Source organism: Pleurodeles waltl, chromosome 11, assembly GCF_031143425.1.
Source record: "Pleurodeles waltl isolate 20211129_DDA chromosome 11, aPleWal1.hap1.20221129, whole genome shotgun sequence".
NCBI classification, from domain to species: domain Eukaryota; kingdom Metazoa; phylum Chordata; class Amphibia; order Caudata; family Salamandridae; genus Pleurodeles; species Pleurodeles waltl.
Window position 1 is genome coordinate 900,258,091 of NC_090450.1, and position 23,755 is coordinate 900,281,845.

General features: G+C 44.3%; 1 protein-coding gene across 5 annotated transcripts in view; it reads left to right on the forward strand.

Annotated features, from left to right (window-relative positions):
- Positions 1 to 23,755, forward strand: part of HECTD4 (HECT domain E3 ubiquitin protein ligase 4) — a 1,724,100-nt gene that overhangs the window by 955,975 nt on the left and 744,370 nt on the right. For all 5 annotated transcript variants that reach the window (XR_011199486.1, XM_069214810.1, XM_069214812.1 and 2 more), the window contains exon 43: positions 9,801 to 9,970. Coding sequence is in view for 4 of the 5 variants with exons in the window: in XM_069214810.1 (XP_069070911.1) it covers positions 9,801 to 9,970 (170 nt within the window). In the remaining variant the exon portion in view is untranslated. The remainder of the gene's footprint in view (positions 1 to 9,800; positions 9,971 to 23,755) is intronic.

A 23,755-nucleotide genomic window follows, 5' to 3' on the forward strand; every position in this document is an offset into this window, starting at 1 on the left:
AGGCTATTCTAAGAGGCTGACATAGGCACAGTCAGCCTTCCCAGCCTCTGCTGCAGTCGCAGCAGTTCCCCTCCACTGCAGCAGTAGCATCCAAGCTGCTTTAGCTTGCCTTTCGTAATGTACAACCAGCTTGTGGGAGATCCAGCACTTTCTTCCAGGATAGCGCTTCATCACGAATGGCAGATGGACCCTATTTTCACCTTCAGCAACCGCATCAAATACATCCATGTCACAGAACTCACATGGACTGATCACTCCGTTATCCACTTGAGCATCTCCAGTTCCTGCACCTCCACCCCTGCACCTCCAACCCTGCATGTCAAGTGTCGCTGACTGGATGAAGAACAACTGCCAGCAGCTGAACGCATACAAGACGAAAATACTGATCTTTGGCAATAGCAGCAACAAATGGAATGACCCCTGGTGGCCATCAGACCTTGGACACGCACCCACTCCCTCCTACTGTGCCAGAAACCGTGAAATCATCATTGACAACAAGCTCACCATGAAATCACAGATCAGCGCTGTCTCCACCTGCTTCCTCAGTTTGCACATACAGCGTAAGGTCTTCAAGTGGCTACTCCTTCACACGAGATGCACTGTGACACAGGCCCTCATCACCAGGTGACTGAACTACAGCAATGCCTCTATTTAGGAGTCACTGCACAGCTCTTACAGAAACTTCAGACCTTACAGAACGCTGCAGCCAGACTCATCCTAACCTTCCCCGACAAACCCACACCACACCCCACCTCAGGCAACTCCACTGGCTCCTTCAAACTGCTGATCCATGCACACACATTTCTACACAGCCAAGGACCCATGAACATTAACCACCGCCTGAAGTTCCACCGAGAAGACTACGCTCTGCCTCCCTTTCACTTGCCAATCCTCCACGCATCTAACGAAACAGAAGTGGAGGACGCTCCTTCTCTCACAGTGCAGCAAAAACCTGAAACAGCCTCCTCACACACCTCTGGATCATCACCTCACTTCCGGAATTCCAAATGGCCCTTAAGACCCGGCTGCTTCATATAAGCCTCAGAACTGCAAGCACCTGGATACTCTATTGGGTGATTACAGACCTGCCCACTCACATAGTGCCACAGTGTGACCCACGATATTGGCTTCCATAACACGGTCGCCTGGTGGAAAGCCAATATCACACGGTTTCATGGAAAACGAGATGAAAACCACTGTAAACCGTGTTTTTCACCTCATTTGCTGAGGCTTTTAACTGCCGATGTCCATTAAAGGGTGTGATATCGGCATAAGCCTCAGGAAGCTTGTTATTTTTTTTTTTTAGGCAAGTTTAGGGCTGGGGTGGGTCAAGAGACCAGGCCCCACCACCTCCTCACAGTATGTTTTTGGTGAAGTTGGCAGATATTTGATTAGCTAAGCTTTATAAATCCTGATTGATTGATTTATGAGTCCTTCAGATCTTTCACCATGGCTATGCCCTATGCTTTCTTCCTGCCATGCCAAATCTAGCCCTTCACCTCCATCAGAGCAACTCTCAGAGGAGCTCTGTGCATCTGCTGCAAGAGGTGCAAGTTTTATTCTCCAAAGGAACCCTGGTGAGGGTTCCCAATGTTTAAATTAGAGAGGGTCGCTACTCTCGCTATTTCCTCATACTGAAGGAGGATTGGGGCCTTCGGTCCATCTTAGATCTTCATCGTCTGGATGCCTTCCTGCAGAGGAACAAATTCAAAACGGCTCGGAATCTATCTACCCTGGACCCGATCAACTGACTAGTGTCCTTGGATGTGCAGGATGCATATTTTCATATACCGCCCTGCATTTCCATGTTACCTGGGGTTCAGGGTAGGCCATGAACATTTTCAGTTTACTGTGCTCCCTTTCAGCCTCCCAACTACCTCTTAAGTGTTCACAAAAGTGGCCGCCCATCTTCAGACATCAGGAATAGCAGTTATCTCCTACCTCTATGACTGCCTGCTGAAAGCAGGTTAGCCAGAGTCGGTTGTATACCACCTTCGACAAGCAGGACACAGTGGCGTCTTTTACAAGGAGGGTCTGCTGCTCTGGAGTTGGCTAGAACATCAGGGCATTTTCCAGCTAGTGAGCCACCTGGTGGTATCCTTGAATGCCAGGCCGGGCAAGCTGAGAAGGTAATGTTCTTCCTAATGGATATGATGACTCCTACAGATTCCTTTTCCTAGCTCTTGCCATGCTTTAGACTGGATCTGTATTTTTTTTTTTTTTAGCGATCTCCACAGGTATGATGTAGTAGTGTCTGGAGTCAAACATGGAATATCCCAAGTGTACTGGAAATGACTTATCTGCCCCTTATATTGTATCACACGTGGTAGTAACAAAATAGTGCCAAATTGTATTCATGTCCTCATGCCAGAGGCCAGCAGCTTTAAGGAGTTAGCAGGAGCTGTCACATCCATCAGAAATAAGGTTACAGAAGTAATGAGTTCTCCTAATTGAATTACCTCTGGCAAATTCCATACATGAGGCTTTCAAAAGCATTCCCTCAAGGAAGCATGTTAAGGATATAATCATTCCTCATAGAAAAATAAACCTAAAATAGCTCTGCAGAACTGTGATGAGCATGGCTCTCTGTCTCTAGGCAATAATGGTTAGTGAAAGAACTAATCAACGACAAGTAGGTACATACCTGATTGACTGCACAAGTGCTTCTTTCGAAATAGCCAAAGCTGTTGCTATACTTCTGATGGAATTTTAAAGCACTCAGGAATAGGATTCTCCAGCAACACATGACATGTCACTGAAAGATTGACTAGGAAATGGTTAATTTCTTAACTGAAATGCATTATCTACTACCTACAAAGGACACAATAAGTTCTCTGAACTATTTGACCTATGATGTTGATGTTCAAAGCCCTTATAGGATCAAGCTTATAAAGCCTCTCCTCTTTTGATGGGCTAGAAGGAAGGAAGGATGGAAGCAGGATGCGTTAGAGATTGAGTGTGATGAGAATCCTATCCAACATTTGGTGGAAGAGTTCACCCAAAGAACTCTGCTGTCCTTATCGAAGATGATGGAGGTAGCAGAAGCAGAAATAGTTTGAAGGTCACTTACAGTTGTACCAGATCTGCTGTCAACTAAAAACAGTATCTTCCAAAGATTACAGATCTCCATAGGTTGAGGCAGAGGATCCATCAAAAAAGTTAAAAGGAGATGGAGTTCTCTTGTGGGAACTTGTAAAGGGTTGGAGAAAACATGTCCAGCAAGCCTTTGAGGAATCTAACCACTAATAGCAACTTGAACAAAAAGCCTTGCTGGGAAGAAAATATATAGGCTGGAATGGCTGCAAAATAAGCATTTGCTGTATAAGTAAGAAAATTACTTACCTTTGGTAATGCTCTTTCTGGTGAAGTCGATACCATAAATGCAATTTTCTCACTTTTAGAATATTCACCAGGTGTCAAACTGCATCCTGAGACCTTTCAGCAATGCTACTCCACGGTTTCATGCTGACTGTCATTTTCAGGGTGGTACGGAGCCGCACAATAAGCATTAGCCTTTGTGTGCTGAAATGTCTCTTTCTTCGCCTACAGACACATAATATGACACAATTCATCAATACCAGTGTGCAGATTCCTAGCTATGTAAGTGACTTCAGTGAAGTTAGCATAGTGGACAGATCCGTCTGTGGGTTCTGTGTTTCTGCTTGGAGAAAATTTCTCCACATCATCCTTACCAGTACTTCCTGAAAGGAAAAATAAGAAAATAAGGCTTTTAGTTCTGTGGTATGTATGTAACTGTCTTGTAGACATAGTATTACTGCCCTACTTAGAAGTTATAATCGTTCTGTCTGGTAGACTCTACAATGCTTTCAAGAAAAACTACCTCATGGCAAAAGACAGCACTTTTCTGGGGTATTACAAGAGAGAGTGATAGTTTTCAAACAAATAATTACTGTTGCTGCTAACTTTGCTGATTTGACCACCCATGGATACTGTCATGGGCTGACTCTACATCTTTCATCATGGCTATGTCTTACCAGTTTGAAACCAGAGGCACAACAGGTAATTTTAACCCTACTATTCTTTAGAACCCTACTATTGAGATCTCACATGGATGACTAAAAGCAGTTCAAGAAGACTGAGTTACAGAGACTCAAATGTGGGGGCTTGAGGAAAAGGGAGTAAAAACCTGGTTTTAGACGTTACCCGCAGCAGCAGTTTCAAGCCCCTCAGTGGCTGCAGCAACATCAGAAGACCTACCAGCCTCATAAGTCTTTCCTTGTTCAGGTGGCAGTACAGTAATGATACATTGTGTCAAAAGCAGGGATGCAGTAGATTTAGAGCCCTGTCTCTGGAAGCGTTGTCCTTTTGCAAATGAGTGATTGTGATGGATTTGTGTACCACAGCTGTTTATCTAACTGGTGTCTAAAATGCAAAAGGGGATGCTCTCAGCAGACCAATTCATCAGAATTGCAAACAGGTTTTAATGTAGTGCTGCACAGTGTCTTCTGCGATTGGGGATTATTTGCAAACACAATACAAGAAATACCCTGTTAGGCCTCCAAGTATTACCCGTCAAGTATTCTGCAGAGCAATCTTTTGATCAGTTGGTTGAATATGTTTGTGTATGCATTCTTCTGATCCAACTGCTTCCATCAGTACTCATCAAACTAATGAGAGACAGAGGCAGAGTAAGGATGATCCTCCTTGTACTAGAGTGGCCACAGCAATGGTTGTATACCGATTTACTACAACTTTTGGAACGACTACACAAGAAGCTTCCATGCAGGTTGGATCTTCTATTCAAATTCAGGTGCCAGATCCTACATCCCAACCTTTCATCACTTAACTTCTCAGCTTGTCTTGTGAACTCTTGCTATGAGCATCTAAATATTATTTAAGATTTCTGAAACATTTTCAAAAAAGCAAGACATCTTTCCCTTGGAAAAACTCTTTAAAAAAGAATAGATTAAGCTTTTGCTATACCCAGACAAAAAACATTGATTCATTTAAGAGGAAATAGTACTTCCAAATGTACTTGATTTGCCTAAAACTGTTCTTTTTGTAAGGTGTTTTAATAAAGATACATCTAGCAGCCATTATGGCTTAAAGAAAAAGTTCTTCCCAAACCATTTTTTTAATTAAAATCTCACTTGTAAATGGCTTCATAGAAGGAATCAAGCAATTGTTCCCACCCTTAATGAGACCTTCTCCTTCTGCTCCTTGGGGAGTTTAATATGATCCTCTTTAAATTAATGTTTAAACTTTTTGAGCAGCTTTTCTAGTGGCCATAACGTAAGCTCCGAGGCTTATTGAAGTTAATGCCCAGTGCAGTAAATAGTCATAGAGGTCTTCCACAAAGATTAGGTTATGATGAGGACCAGTGCCAGTTTCTTCACTAACGTTATATCAGATTTTTATGTCAACTACACTGTTTTCTACCAACCTTTTTCCAGAATCCCTCTTCTCCATCAGAAAGGGCTTTACATTCTCTGGACTTTAAGGGAGTTCTCAAATTGTATCTTGATAAACCCAAAGACACTAGGCTGACTGACAGTTTTTGTCAGTTATCCATTACTTGCATAATAGGCCTCTTTGAAAACCTCTATGTCAAGTGTTTTTCATATTCTTCTATGCCACAGCAGTACCAAGAAAAGACTTTGCTGGTAGGTTTCAGACCCATTCAGAATTATGTAGGGCTGCTACTGCAGCATTAATAAGGATTATATCAATTGCTGATCTGTCTGAAGGTGCCTTTCTGGGGGTCTCTACATGCTTTTCAATGAATTATTGTCTTGATACAGATTCCACAGCAGATGGGCCAGAAATCTCTTTAAAATCTGTTTGGTTAGTGTAGTGTTTTTTTCTTCATCTTTGTTACAGATAGGCTAGCTCTTCTATTTCACACTTATGACTAGGAATAAAGTTCCCTGAGAGCAGTGCTTAATTTAAACCATTGTTTGCAGGCCCGGCAGCACTCATTTTTGTGGACCGGCAAATATTTTTGTCCACTAGACTTTGAGCAAGAGAGCGATAAACAAAAGGCAGAAAGGGGGAAGAAAACTGCAAAAAAACATGACTAATGTAGAAAGCAGGAACCAACAAGAGTGATATAAAAGGATCTGGGAGTGTTCAGTGATGGATTACGGAGGCATGAAGTGGAATCAAGACTACACAACCATGGTGTTTGGCCACAGAAATTTGTTTTGCTCATTGCTTCGATGCAAAACTTTGGGTCCCAGAACTTATTCTTTAATCAATCAGAGCACTGCCCAGAGGCGAATATATATATTATATATATATATATATATCAAAAACGAAGTTGTCCTCATGTGAAAGCGCACTCCCAACAGGTTAATTAAACGGGAAGAAAAAGCAAAGCCAGCAACTCACAGTGAATTTCTTTAAGCTGTTTCATTATTCCAGGCCTTTGGTTATAAAATCATCTCTGGACACGTGTTTCTAGGTCAATCCTTTCTTCAGCAGAGAAAAATATAGAAGTGTTTCACCCTCGTAGGTGCAGCCAGTGCTGGAAGTGTTCCAGGCATTTCTTTCTTGTTGAAAAGACCGGCATGGCTTCAGCTTGTCTAATTGCAGGCACCTGATTAGTCTCTTTAAATACCAGTCCGCCCCAGTGGGCCTCTCAAGTGAGCAGTGCATGCTGGTTATGGTGGTCCTGCAATTTTTTAATTTTGCCCCAAGTGGGTTGCTGGAGCCAAACGAAATAATGAACCCAAATGCAAAACCTATGTAGGCGAATCCAAAGTAAAATTGACAGATTTGCTGTGAATAGCCCAACCTGATTGCTCTTATGTGACAATCCATTTTTAGTCACACAGACCTGCTTCGATGTGCAGTGGTGCTGCCTTCCCGACTGGACGGGCCGGTTAGTTATCAAAAACGAAGTTGTCCTCATGTGAAAGCGCACTCCCAACAGGTTAATTAAACGGGAAGAAAAAGCAAAGCCAGCAACTCACAGTGAATTTCTTTAAGCTGTTTCATTATTCCAGGCCTTTGGTTATAAAATCATCTCTGGACACGTGTTTCTAGGTCAATCCTTTCTTCAGCAGAGAAAAATATAGAAGTGTTTCACCCTCGTAGGTGCAGCCAGTGCTGGAAGTGTTCCAGGCATTTCTTTCTTGTTGAAAAGACCGGCATGGCTTCAGCTTGTCTAATTGCAGGCACCTGATTAGTCTCTTTAAATACCAGTCCGCCCCAGTGGGCCTCTCAAGTGAGCAGTGCATGCTGGTTATGGTGGTCCTGCAATTTTTTAATTTTGCCCCAAGTGGGTTGCTGGAGCCAAACGAAATAATGAACCCAAATGCAAAACCTATGTAGGCGAATCCAAAGTAAAATTGACAGATTTGCTGTGAATAGCCCAACCTGATTGCTCTTATGTGACAATCCATTTTTAGTCACACAGACCTGCTTCGATGTGCAGTGGTGCTGCCTTCCCGACTGGACGGGCCGGTTAGTTATCAAAAACGAAGTTGTCCTCATGTGAAAGCGCACTCCCAACAGGTTAATTAAACGGGAAGAAAAAGCAAAGCCAGCAACTCACAGTGAATTTCTTTAAGCTGTTTCATTATTCCAGGCCTTTGGTTATAAAATCATCTCTGGACACGTGTTTCTAGGTCAATCCTTTCTTCAGCAGAGAAAAATATAGAAGTGTTTCACCCTCGTAGGTGCAGCCAGTGCTGGAAGTGTTCCAGGCATTTCTTTCTTGTTGAAAAGACCGGCATGGCTTCAGCTTGTCTAATTGCAGGCACCTGATTAGTCTCTTTAAATACCAGTCCGCCCCAGTGGGCCTCTCAAGTGAGCAGTGCATGCTGGTTATGGTGGTCCTGCAATTTTTTAATTTTGCCCCAAGTGGGTTGCTGGAGCCAAACGAAATAATGAACCCAAATGCAAAACCTATGTAGGCGAATCCAAAGTAAAATTGATAGATTTGCTGTGAATAGCCCAACCTGATTGCTCTTATGTGACAATCCATTTTTAGTCACACAGACCTGCTTCGATGTGCAGTGGTGCTGCCTTCCCGACTGGACGGGTCGGTTAGTTATCAAAAACGAAGTTGTCCTCATGTGAAAGCGCACTCCCAACAGGTTAATTAAACGGGAAGAAAAAGCAAAGCCAGCAACTCACAGTGAATTTCTTTAAGCTGTTTCATTATTCCAGGCCTTTGGTTATAAAATCATCTCTGGACACGTGTTTCTAGGTCAATCCTTTCTTCAGCAGAGAAAAATATAGAAGTGTTTCACCCTCGTAGGTGCAGCCAGTGCTGGAAGTGTTCCAGGCATTTCTTTCTTGTTGAAAAGACCGGCATGGCTTCAACTTGTCTAATTGCAGGCACCTGATTAGTCTCTTTAAATACCAGTCCGCCCCAGTGGGCCTCTCAAGTGAGCAGTGCATGCTGGTTATGGTGGTCCTGCAATTTTTTAATTTTGCCCCAAGTGGGTTGCTGGAGCCAAACGAAATAATGAACCCAAATGCAAAACCTATGTAGGCGAATCCAAAGTAAAATTGACAGATTTGCTGTGAATAGCCCAACCTGATTGCTCTTATGTGACAATCCATTTTTAGTCACACAGACCTGCTTCGATGTGCAGTGGTGCTGCCTTCCCGACTGGACGGGCCGGTTAATTATCAAAAATGAAGTTGTCCTCATGTGAAAGCGCACTCCCCGTTTTTGATAACTAACCGGCCCGTCCAGTCGGGAAGGCAGCACCACTGCACATCGAAGCAGGTCTGTGTGACTAAAAATGGATTGTCACATAAGAGCAATCAGGTTGGGCTATTCACAGCAAATCTGTCAATTTTACTTTGGATTCGCCTACATAGGTTTTGCATTTGGGTTCATTATTTCGTTTGGCTCCAGCAACCCACTTGGGGCAAAATTAAAAAATTGCAGGACCACCATAACCAGCATGCACTGCTCACTTGAGAGGCCCACTGGGGCGGACTGGTATTTAAAGAGACTAATCAGGTGCCTGCAATTAGACAAGCTGAAGCCATGCCGGTCTTTTCAACAAGAAAGAAATGCCTGGAACACTTCCAGCACTGGCTGCACCTACGAGGGTGAAACACTTCTATATTTTTCTCTGCTGAAGAAAGGATTGACCTAGAAACACGTGTCCAGAGATGATTTTATAACCAAAGGCCTGGAATAATGAAACAGCTTAAAGAAATTCACTGTGAGTTGCTGGCTTTGCTTTTTCTTCCCGTTTAATTAACCTGTTGGGAGTGCGCTTTCACATGAGGACAACTTCATTTTTGATATATATATATATATATATATATATATATATATATTATATATATGTGGCATCAGTTTTCCCAGCCTCTCATGCTTTAGCCTATTAGGTCACATTGTTAATATTTTCTCTGATTCTTTCTTTAAAGATGTTTTGTGAAAGTTTTGTTTTCTGTAGTTGTAATTGGTTTATTCTTTTTTTTAAAAGCAAAAAAGTCCATATTAGCCAATATAGCCTTTTATAGGCAACTAATAAATGCAAATATAAAAAAAATTGCTTACTAATCAAATGTTCTGTAAATAATTTGTAAAATGTGCTCCTGGATCGTTTGCATGAGCTGGGGCAATGTAGTGCTTATCACATTAATAATAATTACTGTACTTGATAAATTGGAACATATACAAATGTTCTATGTTCTCATTATTAATGTTGCTTATAATGTATGTTTTTGTTTTTCTTGTCAGTGTTATATGTTAACATGATTTAAAATAGTAAGTGAAAAGTAATGCCAGATGAAAAAAATACTCCTATTTTAAAACTAACTTCATCAATTTTACTTTTTATTCTACCCCATACAAACCTCACTAGGCTTTGCCTCTTCATAAACTGTCCATTACTGAGAAGGTGGTGCAGGCAGTACAGTCCATGTTGCTTCCTCAAGAAGGAAGTCTGTCTATTCATACCTCGCTTCCTGCAACAGGAGATGGTGCTACCCCAGTAATGGCAGTGGTTCGTCTACTTGCAGAAATAAGGTCAAGGTAAGAGCAGTTCTATTTGTTGTCCATCGTTTTCTGACTTGCTGTTTAAGACTACTGGCATATCATGTGGTGTTACAGATGTTTTTAAGATTAACTACAATTAATGAAATGCTGTATGTAGATTTTTCAATTACAATTTTGAATGTAAAATAACTCATGACCCATATTGATGGTAGTGTGTTAAATGTAAGCATCCGTAAACTCTCCTCATGTGCCCTCCCTCAAACATGTTTGTACAATATTTATTCAATAGTAAGACGGTCCTGGATAAAAGTAATTATTCTATCAGTTGGTGGCTAATTGGGCTCCCACTTATAGGGTGATAAGCTTCATAATCTTCTGTTCCTAGGCACAGGTACTTTCTCACCATTTATAGTGAAGATGAGACCTGCCGAGGTAGAAAAGAGAGGTTGTTAGCCATTCTTCACCTTCAAGATCATATGATTGGATCAAAAAAGTGTGGGATTTGGTCATTTTGATTGATTTTGTCATATTGGAGGTCCAGTTTAATTTATTATCTGCACAACTTCATTTTTGTTGGTTGTTTTGTCTACTCTAAAGCTATAAATTATGTAATGAAAGCTACTGTCTTATGGGTCATTTTTCTACTCTAAAAATGCATCTTTACTTATTTGCACTATTGGGCCCCTTCTCCTTTCTACTTTGTATTTTTAGCATCTATTTCGGAAATACTCAAAGTAATATTTACTGCTTGGTTGCATCTTCTCTTTCATGTTATTCCCACTGCATGCTTTTTCCTATAAGCTATCTTCAAACCAACACAATAATTTTTCTTTGGAACAATGCTTGTGCAGTCTCTCAGAGCCACAGCCATATGCTAAGAGTGCCTATGTTCCCCAAAAAATCGGCTCCTTTTTTCTCCTGGAGTTGTGAACATCGCAAACTTATGAATTCTGTTCAAATTCATATATTTGTTGTTTCTCCTGCCTTTCAAGGATCAGCAGTTATGTATTTGTATTTTTGTAAATGGTGTTTGTATTCATACGACCAGTCCTAGTTCCCCAATATTGTTGGGTACAGAATGTAGACCAACAAATAAACTGAGCTATACGATTATGAATATGACAATCTCACATGTCAGTTGTAGAGGGATGGCAGGGACTGCTCTTTATTTTCATTACTATTTTAAGCATCATTGAAATGTTGCATGATTGTCTTGGATTTAAAGAACTAAATAAAATAAAGGTTGATGGAACAAATAAACCCAGCTCAATTTAGGACCAGCATAAAATGAGATATGGATGTCGAGATTGGACACACAGCCCTGCCAAGGCCTCACAATATGCTCTAAGGCTCCATGCCGATATCCCTTTTCTGTAGGTGATGAAACTGGATGCTTTTTTGCATAACATGGCAGTGTATCAGCCTGACCTTTTCCTCTAGCTTGTAATTTCTATATTTTTGCAGTTAATTCTTCTTTTTCTACATTCTTCTTTGTAGTAGCCTGAATATTAAAGTACACCGCAAGTCACTGGCTTCAGGAAATGCTGGGACTTAAACCTTCTGTTTTCTAAGCTGACTCACAGAGCCTGTGTTTGGTATACAGAGTACAAATGAGACTTTGTTCTTGCAGTGATTCCCTTTGAAGAAGTGCCTATATAGGCCAGCGAACTTATTTGCTCTTCTGGGACTTCCAGTAGTTTGTCACAAGACATTCTTCTTATGTGAGTGACTTGATTTTACCTGGATAATCTGTCTGCATGACAATATACAGGATGCATTGGCTTCTACTGAACAAGGGATGTTTCCAAAGTGACACATTGCCCTAAACTAGAGCTTGCTTTTCCAGCATCATTCGGCTGTGTATTGTGCAGACGAGGTCTATCATGAAGCTTGCTCCTGTGCTACTCAGTTGCTTAATGTAGCTGAATCAGAATCGTCTAATGACAAACTGTGCTTTGGTTCTAGGATGTCTCTGAGACCTAGTACCAAGGAGCTTCCTGTAGTGCTCCTTGAGCTTAACACCAATTCCCATCCCTGTATCAACTCTGAAACAAGCTTGCCATAAAAAGCATAAAGCAATGACTTTGATGTATGTGAGTGTATCAAGCCATGTGCACATGTCTAAGCTTTCCATGCACTGCATCCTTCGTTGAGCCCCTTGATGATTTAAGGTTTGAATTATTCTATCCCACTTTTTCAAAAGGCTATAGCCTTGTGTTGGCCTTTTTCCTTAAGAGAAAAGATACCACGGCAAACTGGTTGAGGCTGTCCATGGCAACCCTTTGCTTTTTCCTTTGCTCCTAACTCACTTCTGAGGCTCCTTTATCTAACTGCCACATCCTTTTAGAAGTATTCACAGTATTGTACTTCTTTCGGTAACCTATCCATTTCATGCAGGCCTTTTCGGTCGTCCAGTGGATGAGTGGATGGGACCAAAGCTTTGTCCCCACAGAGACTCTTCAGATTCTTGTAATGCGTGTCCTGTGAGGGAGTGCTCAAGTGACCTCTTACTTCAGCATTTATTTTTCACTCAATGCATGTTTTGTTTTCTTAATGAATCAGAGCTTTTTGTTTTCAAATATTCCCACATTCCCCTATTTTTGTGATGAATTCTGGCTGGTTGCGAAGCTGTTATAAGTAATTTAATATGTTGCTTTCTCCAATGAACAGTTTGTATTTTTTGCCTGTCAAGAAGTCTAGTTTTGCATCACCTAAGAGACAGAATCACTGAACTCAGCTTCAAAATCTGCATCAGAGGATCCTCGCCGAAGTCACAAAGTTAGAATTTCTGCTGGATTATTCTAGCGGAAGAGTCCTCAGTTGTTAAATAATCCAAGCTGCAGGATTGAATCTGCAAATGTTTCATTGCTTTTCTACACCGGTAGGGGCTGCTGGCTCCATCTCTGCACTGAAAGCAGGGCAAGCATGAAATCACCTCAGCCATACAGCACCAACCTCAGTGCCCTTTTTCCAGTACCCTTTGAGCAGGTGCAGAGCTGCTCTTCATGAATTTTTCATGCCAGTCCATGATCCAGTGTATTTGTGCCGCTGCGTAGTACAATTCAAACTGAGGCGCACCCATCCATCCCTTCTCCAGTGGCATATAGATCTTGGTTAGAGCCATTCTGTGGCGTCCCGTGTTCCACGTCAAGTCCGTCAGCAGACTGGATAGGGGCGCAAAGTAATTCTTGGGGAGTTTGAGTGGCAAGGCCGAAAAAAAAGTACAAGATCCGAGGGCATATAATCATTTTTGCTACTGCCACTCTCCCCAAGGGTGAGAGTGGAAGCGAGCACCATAATGGCATTGAGCTTCTTATAGATCTAATCGTCCGGTCTACGTTCCCCTCTCTGAGGTCCAGCTCATCATGATATATTTGCACCCCTAAATATTTGAAGGTGGTATGACACCACTGTAAATTGTGTGTGGAGATTATTTCTATCTGGGGGTTCGGAATCATTCGCATCGGGAACAGATATGACTTTGACCAGTTTACTTGTAGGCCTGATATGTCCCCAAATGTGTCTAGTAATTGTAATAGATCCGGTAAGGATACCGATCGATTGCACAAGTATATCAGTGCGTCATCCGCATATAGGGAGACAACCTTGTGTCCACCCCCATCTAGAATGCCCCAGTGTGGCACCTCATATCGTAATCATGCTGCGAGTGGTTCAATTGACAGTGCGAACAGGAGAGGTGACAGGGGGCATCCCTGTCTAGTACCTCTACCTATCTCAAAAATCTCTGATATTATTCCACCTGTCTTCACTCTTGCTTTCGGGTCCTCATATAATATTGTTAACCATCGTATGAATGTGGTTCCGAAACCCGTGTATTTTAGGGCTTCCGTCAAGTATGGCGAGCCCAGTGTATCGAATGCCTTTTCTATATCTAATGAAACCGCAGTTCGTGAGTGGTCTAATTCCGGGGTCTCAGCTATTAGTCTTAAGAGGCATCTGGTGTTAGTGTGAGCCCTGCACCTCTCCTTAAAGCCAGGTCTACCAGAGTGACTCCAAGTGCTAGTTGGCTGGCCTCCTGATCAGAGCCTCAAAGACGGAAAAGGCTCCAACCATCTTGAACCCGCACCCGGACCCTGCCTGAGTGAGTCCTGACCCTCAAAGAGGTGCCTGTCATGTTCTGGATCTTTGAAAGTATTGCTAAAGGTGTCCATATAGGTGAAATCCAACTCTTGGGACATAATTATTTTTATCCAAAAGTACTGAGAAGAAAGAGGAGACGGGCCCTGCTCATTGATCTGCCCAAGGTGACCTGATTTCGCGGCAGCTCCTGCTACGTTCTTATCCACAACATCAAACCCTGTTCAGCGGCTCCTCACAGAATAGGTATCCAGACCCATGGAGCCTCTTTGGCAACAGTATACAGCTTGTATGACAGATGTTTGACTTCCAAAAAAGAGACTAAGGCCAAAAAAAAGAGACTAAGGCCAAACAAGGGATTCTTCACTGGGACTTCATCCAGCAGCTCCCTGACCACGACAATGCCTCCTCAGACACTACAGGCTGTCTTGTCCCCAGCTGAACTGTACCTTCTCAAACCAAATTTCTTCCAAGTTTGAAGATAAGCAGAGTCCGGGCCAACACTTCCTGAAACTGACCTGCTTTCCATTGTGGTCAGCCATAACTTTCAACTTTGCCCTAGTCTCACGCAACAAGTTGTCTACAAGTGCTGCTTTGATCTTTTAGGTGATAGATTTCACTTTAACCTTAAAAAATTCATACCTCCGGTTATACAGATTGGATTTTTTTCATTTTGCTGTTGAATAATTTGTTACAGTTTGCTCAAGATTTAGTGGGAATTTTTCATGTGTTGTTTCAAGGTTGTTGTTTGTGTGCTACGTGAATATTTTACACATTGTCTTTAAGGTAAATCTGTCTGCTTTTGTGCCAAACTACCAAAGAGTTAAGCACAGGTTCATTTAGTGACTTCTTGTGGTTCACCCAAACCGGAGGTTGTGGCTATTGCTTGAACAGGGTCTCACCCCACTCAACTAACAACCCAGTTTGTCACAATCTGTCCCTTCAAGGATTTTGATCACAAAAACAGCAGTTCTCTCGTAGGGGATTTCCATGTATAGTCATAAGCATTGAATAGTTCCGCGCGCCTGCGGGGACCCCGGAGCACTGATGTGAAGTATATTCTTAAGTGCAAACACCAGCCGTTTAAAGAAAAGGTCTGTCAAAAAACACTTAAGAATAACATTGTGCAGCCTATGTGAACAGCTACACAGGCCAAATTGTTGAAAAGAAAATCAATAGTAGTGTAAATTCATGTTCAAACACCTATTTATTCTAGAAATGTAATAACAAATACATTCTCATACTTTATTTACACCTCTGATGAGAATAAAACAATGCAGGGCAGTGTAGCCCATAGGCTGCCATTATACAGAATGTAAATAGAGCTGTGCCTTTAAGAAAAGTAAAGTCTTCCTGTTTCCCATCATGCACAGCAAAAGGCAGTTGCCTCAGTTCTTTTTTCCGGCTCCTGCTGACAGGACCCTGAAGCATTGAGCTCTACCTCACAAAAGCTTTTGTGACAGAAATTCATTGAAATATCTTCTGAATTTCATTTTCACTCGACGTTTTTACCTTTGAGTGATCATTTTCTACTGATTTCTGTTAAATTCTGACAGAATTTTGAGGTTTTTCTAGTTAGAAATGCCTTCACTTTTTGATAAATGTCCTTCTTGTGGAAGAAAGAAGGCTAAAACAGATCCACATAGGGTCTGTATAATTTGTCTTCCATCCAGCCACAAACCGGAGTCGTGTGACATCTGTAAAAACTTCTCTAGAAGAACCCTTCGTGACAGAGAGAAAATCCGACTCCAGGCGAAAGAGGACAGGAGAAAAAGTGGCCATTCCACTACAGAGCGAGGAGAAGGTCAGACTTCTACCAGGGCTCAACCTGTTTCCTCCATGACTCCTTCCAGACCTGCTGAAAAACGACATAGATCTCCGACGACGTCGAGAGCGTCGACGTCGAAGCAGGGAACGGCGCCAACATGTTCGCCGTCGAGGAGTGCTTCGCCGGCGAGAAAACGACATCGTTCGCCGTCGACAGCTACTTCTCGTCGAGGCGGCGAAGACACCCGACGTCGAGAGGATCTGGGTCGCCGTCGACACGGCGAACACAGTCCACGCCAAGGAGATCCGAGTCGGGCTCGCCGTCGACACGGCGAGGGAGATCGCCGTCGAGAGAGAGTGTTCGCCGTCGGAGGCGTTCACCGTCACTGCACCGACGTCGAGGTTCGTCGTCGAGAGGTTCTCAGCGGCGAGACGAGTCGACGTCTAGAGGCACTCGGCGTCACCGCAGTTCGACGTCGAGGAGTGCTTCGACGTCGAGAAGACCATCTAAGAGGCCTAGAAGGGTTTATACAACCTCAGAATCCTCGGCCTCGCTTATCCTACTTCCAGCATCACCACAGCTCTCACAAAGGCAGTCGCCTTTACCACAGACGCCGGTAACACCTACGGCTCCTCTTCCGGCGCCTCCTCCAGAACCTGTTCCGAGGACTCCAACGCGATCTGCAGGGCGTTCTGGTTATTCCTCGAGACGTACATCTACCTCAAGGCACCGTCGTCAATCACATCATGGACATTCTTCATCGTCCACACGAGACTACTCTCCAACCTTATCAGACTCACCATCCCCAAGAGTGTCTCCCATAGATGATGTCAACACATTTCAGGAGGTCTTAGTGAGAGGGGCAACCAAGCTGAATATCCCGCTAGCAGCTCCAGCCCAATCGACATCAGTAATCTTTGAGACCTTGCATCAAAGGACATCTTCACGACCTTTACTTCCACTGGTTCCGGGTCTTATTGAACCGGCAATGGACATTTTTCTCACGCCGGCTACAACAAAGTCTGCTCCTTCCAGACTCATTAAAAAGTACCGTCCACCAGAGCAAGATCCTCTATTCTTGAGGTCGGACCCAGTACCAGACTCGGTAGTTATAGTGGCAGCGAAGAAATTGCATTCGGCGTCACCGTCTTCCTCTGCTCCCCCAGACAAAGAAAGCAGAAAGATCGATGCTGCAGGAAGAAAAGTATGCTCGACGGCATCTATCACCATGAAAGCAGCCAGTGCCACTGCTTTATTAGGGAGATATGATCGATCCCTCTGGGACTCTATACTACAGTTCTCAGAGCATCTCCCTAGGGACAAAAGGGAAGATTTCCTAGAGGTCGTGAGCGAGGGAGCAATGGTTTCTAACCAGATCATAAGTGCTGCGGCAGATGCTTCAACTCTATCCGCACATAACTATGCTCATGGTATAGCGCTCAGGAGACATGCATGGCTGCGGCTTACATCGCTTAAACCCGAAGCACAGCAGAGGATACAGAACCTGCCTTTCTCAGGCTCCACTTTATTCGGCTCTCATGCCGATGATGAGATGGCCAGAATGAAGTCGGAGCTGGATACCTTAAAAGCGGTAGGCATAGAGCGACCTAAAGAACAGCGAAAGGGATTCCGCCCATATCAAAGAAGACTGTTCACCCACAGGTATCAGGCTCCACATTGGTCGTCTTCACGCCCTCAGCAACAGCAGCAGCAGCAGCATCAGAGGGGCTTCTCCAGAAAGTCGACAAGGGGTCGTTCAACACCTCAGACCCAGACACCTCGACAAACTCCCACGTCTAGGCCCTGAATCTTTGCTTCCCCCTCCTCCGTTACCCACTCCGGTAGGGGGAAGTATCTCAAATCATCTAGACGAGTGGCTACGCATCACAACAGACGCCTGGGTATTGAATATTGTGAGACATGGTTACGCTCTCAGATTCACCAGTTCTCCACCATCTGTTCCACCCAAAACAGCCAACCACCATCTCGAAGCTCTGCAGTTAGAGGTCAATATCCTATTGCAAAAAAGAGCCATAGAACCCGTTCCCATCAGCCAACATGGGAAGGGGATTTATTCGAGATATTTCCTTGTACAGAAAAAAGACAAACAAGAGTTTCGTCCCATCTTAGATCTGAGGACAGCAAACAAATGGATTCGCAAAGAAAAATTCAGGATGTTAGCCTTACACCAAATTTACCCACATTTACGTCAGGGCGACTGGCTATGTGCGATAGATCTTTGCGACGCTTACTTCCATATCCCAGTAGCCAAGAAACATCGAAAATTCCTAAGGTTCACTGTCGGAAAACGCCATTACCAATTTGCAGTTCTACCGTTCGGCCTAAAATCAGCGCCAAGGACTTTTTCCAAATGCATGGCGGTAGTAGCCGCCCACTTGAGGAAACAGCGAATATTCGTCTATCCCTATCTAGACGATTGGCTCATAAAGGCCTCCAGCTATCTCGAGGCACAGCAGCATTTCGAATGGACTCTACAACTGCTACAAAAACTTGGTCTTCAAGTCAATCTTCTGAAATCAACAGCAACACCTGTTCAGAGGTTGCATTACTTAGGGGCCATTGTAGATACCAAGCTAGGAAAGGTGTTTCCTTCGGAGGAACGACGGTTATCGATTCTCCAAAAGTGCAAACAACTGCAGGAAAGACCTCAAGCCACTGCAAGAATAATAGCTTCTCTACTGGGCTCGATGGCGTCTTGTATCCATCTGGTTCCCAATGCTCGTCTCCATATGAGACCATTGCAGGAAAATCTAGAGGATCAGTGGTGTCAACTGAGGGACGATTGGGAGAACAAAGTCCTGCTGTCTCCTCACACCCTACAATCCCTCAAGTGGTGGTGTTTGCCCAGCAATCTCTTGGTGGGGATTCCGTTCCAACAACGACCTCCATCTCAAACCATTGTAACAGATGCGTCACTGCTCGGATGGGGGGCGCACATGGAACATCTTCGAGTCCAAGGCGAGTGGTCACAGAAAGAGAGTCTCTATCACATCAACCTGCTGGAACTTCGCGCAGTCCACCTTGCGCTCAAAGCCTTCCTTCCCTCTCTGATAACGGAAACTCTCCTTCTTCAAACAGACAACGTGGCCACTATGTACTACGTGAACAAACAAGGAGGCACCAGGTCCAGAATTTTATCCAGAGAGGCCCAGACAATCTGGCATTGGCTTCTAGCCAGGAACCTGTCGCTAGTGGCAACTCACCTGCCCGGCATCCAGAATGTTCAAGCGGATGCCCTCAGTCGGGTAATAAGCGAGAACCACGAATGGGTACTACACGACGACGTCGTTCATTCCATTTTCGCACTCTGGGGTACCCCTTCTACAGACCTATTCGCAACCCCAGAAAACAAAAAATGCCAAAACTTCGCCTCCAGATATTACCATCCAGGGACACTGGGGAATGCCCTATGGATAAGCTGGTCAGGGGCATTTCTTTACGCCTTTCCACCGCTTCCCCTGATTCCGGCAGTTCTCCAGAAGCTGTCCAATGCTCAGACCAAAATGATCCTAATTGCTCCGGAGTGGCCACGCCAGTGGTGGTTCCCAGACCTTCTTCACCGGTCACTCAAACCACACATCAGGCTACCATATCGCCCGGACCTTCTCACGAAGTTCAGAGGGCAGATATCTCATCCCAACCCCTCATCGTTGAGTTTGGCAGCATGGCTCCTGAGCTAGTGCAATATGGACATTTGAACTTACCTCAGGACTGTATGGAAATTCTGAGGGAAGCAAAACGCCCTTCCACACGATCAGCCTATGCAAGCAAGTGGAAGAGATTCTGCATTTGGTGTTTACACAACAACATTGACCCGGTTTCTTGTGGAGAACAATCTATCTTACCATACTTGTTAAGTTTGGCAAAATCGGGCTTACAACTGTCGTCAATAAAAGTTCACTTGGCGGCGATAACAGCATACAGAAAGAGTCCTTCACAAACTTCCTTTTTTCGGATTCCGATTATTAAGGATTTCCTAGAAGGTTTAAAAAAGGTTTTTCCTCCCATTAGAAAGCCTTCTCCTCCATGGGAACTGAACGTTGTCTTATCACGTCTGATGCTGCCGCCATTCGAGCCGATACACAAGGCATCGCTGCAGCATCTCACATGGAAAGCTGCTTTTCTGGTGGCAATCACTTCAGCGCGTAGGGTCAGCGAAATCCAGGCCCTTTGCGCTCAGGAACCCTACACGGTTTTTCATTCTGCAAAAGTGGTAATGAGAACTCATCCAAAATTTCTACCTAAGGTAGTCTCCGACTTCCATGTGAACCAAACAATTTCATTACCGACTTTCTTTCAGAATCCAGCTACTCCTGCTGAGAGAACTCTGCACTCTCTGGATGTAAAGAGAGTATTGAAATTTTACTTGGACAGGACAAAAAGCTTACGAAAATCACAACAGCTTTTTATTAACTATGGCCCAATCAGAACAGGTTTGGGCACATCTAAACAATCTTTATCCAGGTGGATTGTTTCATGTATAATGTTATGTTATCAGTTAGCAAACAAATCCCTTGGTGGTAGACCAAAAGCCCACTCGACCAGAGGGAAAGCAGCTACTGTAGCCTTGATGAGAAATGTCCCTTTGGCAGAAATATGCAAGGCTGCCACTTGGAGGTCGGTCCATACCTTTACTAAGCATTACTGCCTTGATACAGACGCTAGGGCAGATGCTCAGGTTGGACAGGCTTTGCTCAAGAATTTGTTTGCATGATTCATGTTTTTCTCAGTATTCTTATATCGACTCCACCGCGGCTATGGGGATGGGCTTGCTACTCTATTGAATGCTTATGACTATACATGGAAATCCCCTACGAGAGAAGGAATGGTTTCTTACCTGTAACTCCAGTTCTCTCGTAGGGGTATTTCCATGATAGTCATAAGCAACCCTCCCTCCTCCCCGGTGGAGTTGACATAGAACATGAATATTATGGAGGTGGGTACTCCAACAAATGTTTTGTTTTTTCTTCATGTCAGGTAATAGCCTCCAAAAAAGAACTGAGGCAACTGCCTTTTGCTGTGCATGATGGGAAACAGGAAGACTTTACTTTTCTTAAAGGCACAGCTCTATTTACATTCTGTATAATGGCAGCCTATGGGCTACACTGCCCTGCATTGTTTTATTCTCATCAGAGGTGTAAATAAAGTATGAGAATGTATTTGTTATTACATTTCTAGAATAAATAGGTGTTTGAACATGAATTTACACTACTATTGATTTTCTTTTCAACAATTTGGCCTGTGTAGCTGTTCACATAGGCTGCACAATGTTATTCTTAAGTGTTTTTTGACAGACCTTTTCTTTAAACGGCTGGTGTTTGCACTTAAGAATATACTTCACATCAGTGCTCCGGGGTCCCCGCAGGCGCGCTGAACTATTCAATGCTTATGACTATCATGGAAATACCCCTACGAGAGAACTGGAGTTACAGGTAAGAAACCATTCCTTATATCACATAAATGTTCTAGAGATGAAAGTAGTACATCTGGTTCTGAAAGCTTTCCTACCATCCATAACAATAAACAGAGTTTTCATCCAGTCATACAACGATACCCACGGTACGCTACGTAAACAAGCATGGCAGCACCTGATTTAAGTATGTTTGCATTGTTAGTGAAAAATCCTGCTTACAGATTTAGTTGGATTTTACATTATTATTTTAAAAATGCCACTTTTAGAAAGTGAGTATTTCTATTTGCTTATAACTATATATGCTTTGTAGCCCTACTCCAATCCACGTCTAGGGCAGAGTGACAGTTAAACTTTGTGTATACTTTCCAGACAGCCACAACATAGTAGGGGCTGGGTGTGACATGAGAGGCATCTGCATTCATTTGCATACCGAAAGCCTTTCTGGTTTGGGAGAGGTCGTTCACACCTTACATGTCAAAGGGTTGTGTCTTGCCTTCACATAAAGGACTGATGTCTAGAGCCAGGGCTGGGTGGAAAGGGAGTTGTGTTACACGTGAAAGGGTTCCTTTGAAGTCACCCCTTGAACAAAGACTGAACCTCTGTCAAAAGGACTGCTGCACTGCACAAAGGACTCATCTGGACTGCTCTTCTGCTGTTGCCCTGCTGCCTGCTACTAGTTGGGTAGCCTAAAGGACTCAATGGATTGTTTTTCTGCTGTTGTTCTGTCGCCAGCTGCCCCTGACCCTGTTCTCCAAAGGCACTGCAGTATTGCCAAGGGGAACCGCCACTTGAACCGTTGGCTTTGTTGCATGCTGGCCTGCTTGTTTGCAGCTCCCTGCCCTGTGCTCTGTGTTCTCAAAAGGGGCTTGCTGGGTTGCCACAACTGTTTTTTAAGGAAGTCAGGGACATCGAAAGATTCCCTCTGAATGCTGATTGGCCGCTGTCATTCCTTAGTGCATGGGGAGTGTAAGGAAATGCCTCCTTGGCATGGTTACCCCCTGACTTTTTCCCTTTGGTTGATGCCAGTTATGATTGAAAGTGTGCTGGGACCCTGCTAACCAGGCCCCAGCACCAGTGTTCTTTCCCTAACCTGTACCTTTGTTCCCACAATTGGCACAGCCCTGGCACCCAGATAAGTCCCTTGCAACTGGTACCAAGGGCCTTGATGCCAGGGAAGGTCTCTAAGGGCTGCAGCATGTCTTATGCCACCCTGGGGACCCCTCACTCAGCACATGCACACTGCCTCACAGCTTGTGTGTGCTGGTGGGGAGAAAATGACTAAGTGGACATGGCACTCCCCTCAGAGCGCCATGCCCACCTCACACTGCCTGTAGGTACGTCACCCCTCTAGCAGGCCTTACAGCCCTAAGGCACGGTGCAGTATACCACAGGTGAGGGCATTTGTGCATGAGCACTTAGCCCCTACAGTGCCTAAGCCAATTCTTAGACATTGTAAGTGCAGGGTAGCCATAAAGAGTATATGGTCTGGGAGTTTGTCAAACACAAACTCCACAGTTCCATAATGGCTACACTGAAATCTGGGAAGTTTGGTATCAAACTTCCTCAGCACAATAAATGCAGACTGATGCCAGTGTGGAATTTATTGTAAAATGCACCCAGAGGGCATCTTAGAGATGCCCCCTGAATACCAGCCCGACTCCTAGTGCTAGGCTGACCAGTTTCTGCCAGCCTGCCACAACCAGACGAGTTTCTGGCCATATGGGGAGATTTCCTTTGTCACTCTGTGGCCAGGAACAAAGCCTATACTGAGTGGAGGTGCTTCTCACCTCCCCCTGCAGGAACTGTAATACCTGGCGGTGAGCCGCAAAGGTTCATGCCTTTTGTTTCAGCACCCCAGGGCATCCCAGCTTGTGGCGATGCCCACCCCTCCGGCCACTGCCCCCACTTTTGGCGGCAAGGCTGGAGGAGATAATGAGAAGAACAAGAAGGAGTCACCCACCAGTCAGGACAGCCCCTAAGGTGTCCTGAGCTGAGGTGACCCCTGCCTTTAGAAATCCTCCATCTTGAGATTGGAAGATTCCCTCAATAGGATTAGGGATGTGCCCCCTCAGGGAGGAGGCACAAAGAGGGTGTAGCCGCCCTCCAGGACAGTAGCCATTGGCTACTGCCCTCCTGACCTAAACACACCCCTAAATCTAGTATTTAGGGGGGCACCCCAGAGCCCAGGAAATCAGATTCCTGCAACGTACTACAAGAAGAAGGACTGCTGACCTGAAAGCCCTGCAGAGACGACGGAGGTGACATCTGACTTGGCCCCAGCCCTACTGGCCTGTCTCCAGACTAAAAGAACCTGCACAGCGATGCATCCAACAGGGGCCAGCAACCTCTGAAGCCTCAGAGGACTGCCCTGAATCCAAAGGACCAAGAAACTCCTGTGAACAGCGGCACTGTTGAAAAACAGCAACAACTTTGTAACTTTCTTGCAACTTTTAAAGACCTCACTCTTCCTGCCGGAAGCTTGAAACTTCACACTCTGCACCCGACGCCCCCGGCTCCAGCG